General features: G+C 38.3%; 1 protein-coding gene across 1 annotated transcript; it reads left to right on the top strand.

The window, feature by feature from the left end:
* The first annotated feature begins 2,675 nt into the window (after positions 1-2,675).
* LOC122046921 (protein OBERON 4-like) lies at positions 2,676-7,631 on the top strand. The gene is made up of 2 exons (XM_042607879.1): positions 2,676-5,929; positions 6,947-7,631. The coding sequence occupies exons 1-2, from the start codon at positions 2,821-2,823 to the stop codon at positions 7,492-7,494; spliced, it is 3,657 nt and encodes a 1,218-aa protein (XP_042463813.1). The 5' UTR covers positions 2,676-2,820; the 3' UTR covers positions 7,495-7,631.
* Positions 7,632-8,266: the final 635 nt, after the last annotated feature.

Raw genomic sequence — 8,266 nt, 5'->3', positions numbered from 1 at the left:
GCTATTGACGAAAGTTTAGGAAGTTGCGTCCGCCCGGGAAGTGTGTAGTCAACTCGTCGAAGCTCTATATAAGAAGAGGAGTAGCCACCCGCGGAGGTATGCGCAGGGATTCTCTAGAACCACTATTCACTTCTCCTTTGCTTTCTCCATTCTTCACTTGCTGGTGTGTGACTTGAGCGTCGGAGGGCCGTCACCGGGAACTCCCTCCCGGCTTGGCACTAACGATTTTTTATTGCAGGAGCAGAGAGCTTACATTGTAGCGGAGATCCACTTCAGCGTTATTTTCCGGTGGCCATTCACTCAGCTTCAGGGCAGGATCAGCTTAAATAAGTATAAAGATGGAATTGATGATGAAAATTAATTTTCATCTCTAAATTAGCGATCATAATTTATTTTAATTATTAATTAGTGATAAAATCAAAATTAAATTCCGTTGAGGATTTTTTTATTTATAGTCAATTATATGATGTATCTATCAATACAATAAATAATATGATTCAATTGATCAAATTTGAATGGTTGTCGATATAATCACTTTCATATAACAAATAAAATACCAAATGTATGGAATACCTAAATATCTATAAGTACTTACTAGCAAATAAAAACATTAATATTTAAAAATTTAACACTGTATTTTCTCAACACTTAAATCCTTAATATTTTAAAAAAATATTAAATTAAAAAATTTCATCTCAATTAAAAGATATATTTTTTGGAGCATCGACGAGAGACAATGGTGACACCAGTAGCAAACGACGGTTGCGTTGGTTATAATAGCGTGCGGCCATAACAACATAGTTGGCAATGACAGCGACGTGCGAGAGGAATTTGATGATTAAATTATAGTTAGGGAAAAAATAAGAAGAAGATTACGAGAGTAAGAAGAAAATACGGGAATGAGAAAAAAATCAGCTTAGAAAAGAAATTTTCTGTTGGTGGATTTTAATTATAATATTTGTAAAAAAAAAAATTCAAAATTTATAATTAATTTTTTTAAAAAAAAAATTACTAGTGTTTTATTTTTATTTTTTTTTTCAAATTTAAGGGTACGATCACACCTGGTTCCAACATACTATTCTTAATAAATTTTTATCCAAATCTATCAAAATCTATGACATGTGAATTATAGTAGCCTCTCACTCACATATATCATAAAATTTAATAACTTTTTATTACTAATTTTTTAAAAAAAATCAACCCACTATTTGGAATAAAAGATTGATCTCACGAGAAAATAGAGATACGTAAATTAAGGAGAATATTTTACGCTAGCAATTCTTTACTTGAAAAAGAAAGTTAAATACCCAATAAAATACAACGGATGCCCTTTTGATAGTCCTTTAAACTCACTGTAGTCCAACGGATCTGAGGACATCTTCAATATCTTCAATATAAGCTTTGTGAGTTTTATGAAAGTCTCTCGGTATGGTGTCGTGGTAGAATATTTAGGTTGTCATCTAGGTATTTATAGTTCTATCTTTAGCTATAGTATATTTGTAAAAATTTTCCTCTAAATAGTACAATTAAAGGATGCTGGGCGTCTGGGTTGACTATCGCGTGCTTCTCGATTTACTCTGATGGCCGGTGGAAAATTTCTATGGAGTCGGGCCGGTCACTCCAAGGATAACCAATGAGACTAATTGAGATTATCATTTTTTTTTTTAACTTTATGAAAAAATTATAAAATTAAAAATCTCAATGAAAAAATTTGAACACATAGAAGTTTAAGATTTATAGTTAAAGAATGGTATTGAAAATTTAAATTTATTATTATTTTTTTAAAGATGAAATTTGTAATTAATGATGAAATAGTATTGTATTATGATTTATGATTTGTAATATAGAGAGTCATATGATTTGTAATTTAGAATATATATATAAAAAATTAAAGAAGAGTTTTTTCATTATAATAATATTTAATAGCTAGAATTTGATCCGTCAAAATAGATTCTTTCCTAATTTTTTAAAGTTATTATTAAGGATTTTTAAGTAATATCATATTTATAATATAAGTCAATTATATCTTTTTTAATCTATTTTTATATTTAATTTTTAAAAATTATTTTTCTATATTAATAATTAATTGTATTTTTAAAATAATATTGATTAAACATCTTAAATTCATTTGCATTGAGATTTGTCATTTTCATTCTAAAGAGTATAGTAAATTTTTCATTTTGATGTGCCACACATTGAAATCTATAAACAAAATCTGAGAACTATCGGAAATTATTTACCTTTCGATCCAGGTGTGAGTCCCATAGTTCCCTTCCAGTCAAAATTCAGATAGATTCTGGTCGTTTCCCGGGAGTATGTTGAAGCACTGGCAGGCATAGTCTCAGTCAACGAGATGACATCGCACGGCGCAATCTAAATTTTGCGGCTACTAGATGTCCGTTTTATTTATTAATGACTACGTTGACCGGCGTAAGATGGGGAGGCGACTGGCGTAAGATAGCAGCAGGGATCTCCTGGTCCGCAAATTGCGGATCAGGGGATGGTCCATTGATCTGGACCTTTGATTTGAATGGACCCCATTTTTAAATAAGTGGGGTTCATTCAAATCAAAGGTCCACATGTAGTGGACCATTTCCTGATCCACAATTTGTGAGCGGATCGAAGAGGCAAATTGAAGGAGATCCTTCGACTGCACGCTCCCCTTTCTTATAATAATTTGAAGTCAAAGAGAAAGAGAAAGAGAAAGAGAAAGAGATGGCCATGGCAGGCAGATAGATCGAATTCCCTGGCCCTTTCCTCCCTCCTGCTTACTCTCTTTTGAAGCAATTCGATCGGGAATAGAGGGAAACTTCTCTCTTCATGAAGCGTCGGAGATCGTCGGCGCACGAGGAACGCTTGAAGGACTGTACAGGCGAGAAATTGAGCTGGGAGGACTTTCCGCGGAGGGGTCGCCAGCCGGACCGCTCCTCCTCCCACCGGCGCCTGTCCTACTCGAGGCCGGACGGCGCCTGGAAGCCCGGAGAGTTTTCATACGATCAGGGATACGATGAGGAGCCGGCGCTCCGTAGGCGGTATGGCCACGACTCGGAGCGCTTCGACCGTCGGAAAGGCTACGATCGACACGGCGATCGGCGGACGCTGGCCTTGTCGACGCGGGGCTCGTACGGAAGCGAGCGGATGCACCGAACGGAGAGCTTCTCGGGGATAAGGAGGGAGTTTCCCAAGGGCTCCAGGTCGGACCGGGACCGGCCGAGGGGAGAGGGCTGTGGGAGCTGGTCGTCTTGGAGGTCGAGAAGTTCCAAGGACCTCTCTGGCCAGGAGGTGCGGAAATCTCCGTCGATCTATTCAGATTTGGCTGGGAGACGGAGCCATGCCGCGCCTTCTGATGATCACAGAAAGAAAGTGAATTCTAGGGACTCCTCCAGCGTGGAACAGTGGAGGAAAGAAGAGACGAGGGCAGGAAAGCGGAGCAGAGAGATTGGTAGCGAGATGGAAGAGGGCGAGCTCGAACCAGAAGCAGGGAACGTAGAGCCACCATCTATTGGTAGCAAGTCAGCTGCAATGTTGGGTTCTGATTACTGCGAGAACAGAGATTCAGTGAACAATAGTACACATGGAGAAGTTTCGCGGAAACAAGAATTACTATCTGAAGCAATGAGGTTGGATGCTGATGATAATGTTGTTATTGGTGAAGGAAAAGAAGGAAAATTGGCAAATTCCCTAATCTATGATGGTAATGCAACTGCTGAGGTAAATGATGATCAGTCTGATGTTGTTAAGAAGATGGCTCAGGATAGATGGGATGGAGAAGGAAGTGCCGAAGATGCTAATGAGGATAAAGGAATAGAGGGTGAGTTGTGCAGGACAAATCCAGAGGTCTGTAACGAAGGAAGCTTATGTTTACAGTTGGAAGATGAGGATTTGGTACACAATCACCGGGAGCAGGCTGTTGACGAAGAAGCTCGTGCGATGGCATCTCCTACTCACCACATTCAGGAAGAAAATCCAGAAGTCAACAAAGAAGAAAACAAATATGATGAAGATAAAGTTGATGTCATGCAGAAGCATGAGATGGTATGTTTTATTTCCCCATTGCAGGAGGAGAAGCCAATGGAAGAAGCCCAATGCAATGCTGCTACACTTGAAATCATTGAAAATGCAGGTAAAGTTGAAACCAAAATTGTGCATGCGACAGATAATGGACAAGATAGGGAAGCTGAAGCTGTAATTCAAACGACGCATGATACAGGCACACAGCTTGAAGTCATAGAAAAAGAACAATCCTTTTTTGATCTGGAGACTCATCTTAATGATTCTGTTATCCATAATGATGACAAGTTAGCAATATTGATGCTTAGCAGGGACCAGTCTTCAGAGATGCACCTGGACAAAGACAAAAACCTTGCAATTTCTCACTCGACTAAACCTGATATTTTGGATAATGGTGATTCCCTTGAAGGTCCTAGAAGAAGGGGTTTGGAGTTGGTCTTCCCATCCAAGCCGAACCAGGAGGAGAATTCACATTCTAGCAGTAAGGATGCTGGCAATATTGCAGTTAAAGAGCTCAAAAGTGAGCCTCTGGACCTTTCTCTTTCTCTTCCTGGTGGATTTTCATATCATTCCAAGCCAAAGCATGAGAACTCAAGCTGTGCTGAGGGCATAAAGTCATTGTCATCCGCATTGAGAACAAAGTCAGATGAATTTGGAACTTCAATCTCATTTGCAAGCTCCCAAACTGTTCTCCATGGTCCCAGTTCTGTTACTCAGAATTCACCATTCCTTCAAGATAATTCAGTTGGTAGCCATGCTACCTCTGGAGGGGTGAATCAAATTTTAAGTAGGACAACATTGCAAGCTCACACTTCAAGGAACATTAAGAAGAATAGATCTGGCCCACCTTTCCATAGTGTACAGATGAATGTAAACTCTTCACATACTTCATTTCTTTCAATGAGTGATCCACATAGCTTTAAGCCTAATAGCCTATTCCGACCATCAAGCCTTCCACGACAAACCTCCCCAACAAACAGCCATGATTCTCATGATTCTAGATCTCAACCTACCAAGGAGATCGGTCAAGTGGCTGTGGAGAGAAGCAGTGGTACTAATCAATGGAATGGTGAGCAGCTCTTACTTAATGGATTAAGTGCCACCGAGAAGATTGTCTACAAGATTGTGTCTCAACCTTTGTATCTGAATGGTAGAATGCTTCAAGAAATGTCAGAACATTCAGTAGCTTACTTGAAGGAAAGTATTTGTGAGATGCTGACTAACGAAGATAAAACCAGCCTGCTGCATTTATTCCAGGAGGCACTTCAAAGGTCTGACATGATCATCGAAACGCTGAGAGATTGCCCACAAGTCCTTCTAGAAATCCTGGTGACCATAAAAACAGGTTGTCTTGATTTTATTCAGAAAACAAATAGCTTGCCATCCTCTAGTTTGATTGAGATCTTCCTGAATTTGAAATGCCAGAATCTTTCTTGTGGGAGTTTGTTGCCCGTGGATAATTGTGACTGCAAGATGTGCATAAAGAAAGTTGGATTCTGCAGTGCTTGCATGTGTCTTGTGTGTTCCAACTTTGACAATGCATCAAATACATGTAGTTGGGTTGGTTGCGACATGTGTCTCCATTGGTGCCATACAGATTGTGGATTGCGTGATTTTCATATTAGAAATGGGCATATATCTCTAGGAGAAGGATTTTCTGAAATGCAGTTTCATTGTTTTGCTTGTGGCCATCCTTCGGAGATGTTTGGCTTTGTTAAGGAAGTTTTTCTTACATGTGCCAAGGATTGGAAAGCAGAAACCCTAGCTAAGGAACTACAATATGTCAGCAGGATCTTCTCTGCCAGTAATGATGCTCGGGATAGAAGATTACATGAGTTAGCTGATCAGATGCTGCTGAATCTGGAGAACAACGTCAATCATTCTGAAGTTCTTAGTCAGGTCATGGCATTTCTTTCAGGTAAATTTGTTTTCCGTTTACAATTTTATCTTTAGGTTTCTTACAAAATTTGTGAAGATATTTCATACAACACTCGAGTTCCTTTATTTTGTTGTCTGCAAGTAGAATTCTCCTACTCTCTAGGTTTATCATAAATCAAAACTCACTATCCAAAAGTAAATGATTACCTCTGTTATTTTTTAACAGTTGTAAACTAGATTCCTACATTTGATCCACTGTAGATGCTTGCACATGTATGAATAATTAATGCTATATTTTACACATGCGAATGTCATTGTACCTTTTCTATTGGTTGTAAACTATTTTGATGTCTTAACTTGTTAAACAATGGTCAATTTCTCTTACTACTGCGAAGACTTTAAGAACCACAACATCAAGTAAATAGATGCAAGAAATGCCAAAGTCTGACCCAAATAGTTACAACTCGCGCTATGTTTTTTTTTTAAATCTTTTTCTTTTAGCTTCAATTTGAAGGGGAGCCTTGGTTTAAGGCTAAAATTGTTTCCATGTGACCTTGTGGTAATGGGTTCAAGTTGTGAAAACAACCTCTTGCAATGTAGAATAAGATTGTGAACAATAGACCCATGTGGTCTGACCTTTCTCAGGATCCCATATTGACGAGAGCTTTGTACACGGGACTATCCTTTTTTTCTTTTAGCTTCAATTTCAAAAGGTGTCTTTCTCAAACTTTTAGATATCATGTGCATAGAGAGGAAAGTGGCATGGTCCCATCTGATTAGCGCAAAGTTTATCCTATGCTCTGCGTTTATCATAAATCAGGCTCGCTATTCAAAATGTTCAAAAATAAATGATTACCTCTGCTGCTATTTGCGTAACAATTGTAGATTGATTCCTAAATCTGTGTGCTACATTGATCAACAAAATAGTACATTTGATGTGTTGTAGACACTCGTTCTCACGTATGAATAGTAAATGCTATATTTTACATATGCGAATGTCAGTGTACCTTTTCTGTTGGTTGTAAAATTTTCTAATGCCTATTAAGTTGTTTTTCAGAGAGTGGATTTAGCATCAAAAACAATCCTTTACTCTTTACACCTACTAAAGCCAAAAATGAGGCTATCCAAAACAATGCTAGATCTTGCCCAGAGCGATTGCAATCTTTCACGTTGGAAAACGCCTGTGTTTTTGAAAATAGAGGTCTTATATCTATCACAGAATTTGACCAGACTGGTAGGAAAGCTGGTGAAACAGCAGTGAGTCTAAAAAAGGCGCTGGCAGTTGATGAACTGGAGAGGATCATAAAGTTCAAAGAAGCTGAGGCCAAAATGTACCAACAGCATGCTGATGATGCAAGGAATGAAGCCGTGAGTCTAAGACACATTGTAATGGCTAGGAGTTTGAAAATTGATGAAGACTATGCAAATCAAATTGAAAAATTACGACTAGGCGAGTCAGAGGAAAGACGTAGAGAAAAGCTTAACCAACTACAAGCTACTGAAAAGACTCATCAGGAGTATTGCAATATGAAGATGCGGATGGAAGCTGGTATGAAAAATCTATTGCTGAAAATGGAAGCAACAAGACAGAACCTGAATGTATAACCAGGATCCCATGATCAAGAGCGTTTTCTTTTTTGGAATTTGCAGCTATCGTTCAACCAAACTTGTAAGAATGGCACATGTTGGTTATAGGAACTTCTCTTTCTAATTTCTTTCATATCATTTTTTTTCCCTCTTAATTATCTATGCATATTTTGTAAGACTATCTACTAAAAGTTTTTTTTTTTTAAAACAAAACAGCAGTCTAAATTTGCCCATTTTCTGGTGACGTTTTGTATCCCTACGCAAAGGTATGTTATACTGCACATTGTCTTGATCATCCTTTTAGGGTGCTCAGTAAGATGATTTTCATCAGGTTTTGCTTAGAGCAACTTCCACATGAATGTTATTTGGAGAATTAGCTGAAAAATGCACTATAAGTAGCAATTGTCTCCATCTAGTTGATAGAACAATTAGACCAGCAGATTTAACTGACACAAGTAAACAAAAGATCAATGGGATATCTGAAGGCAGTTGATCAGGTAACTTCTCTTGCTCATGAGGTGTACTAGTTGATCCTCCTACCTTCTAATCTTAGAGTGATCACTGCGTCTAGCTGGCACGAATGAGGTTTTTGTTCTTCTATTGAACTGAGATATTAGGATAGGTTGGTATCGACAGACACAAAAGAAAAAGAAAGCAGCGAGTCATGTTTTGGTTCACACCGATGTAGAACGATATGTCAGTGCTGAAGAAACACAAGTGAGGGGGGGTGAGAGTTTTAATGACTAGGATCTCATCATTCTGAGTCCCAATGGTTTGATTAATTAGGCAG

Source organism: Zingiber officinale, chromosome 2B (assembly GCF_018446385.1).
Source record: "Zingiber officinale cultivar Zhangliang chromosome 2B, Zo_v1.1, whole genome shotgun sequence".
In the NCBI taxonomy this organism is placed as follows: Eukaryota; Viridiplantae; Streptophyta; class Magnoliopsida; order Zingiberales; family Zingiberaceae; genus Zingiber; species Zingiber officinale.
Note: the sequence above shows the minus strand (reverse complement) of the source record. Positions and strands in the feature narration are given on the sequence as shown.

Coding starts and splice junctions, on each gene's coding strand:
- LOC122046921 (XM_042607879.1), top strand. CDS start 2,821: ATGAAGCGTCGGAGATCGTCGGCGCACGAGGAACGCTTGAAGGACTGT. Junction 5,930..6,946: donor GGTCATGGCATTTCTTTCAG/GTAAATTTGTTT, acceptor GTTGTTTTTCAG/AGAGTGGATTTAGCATCAAA.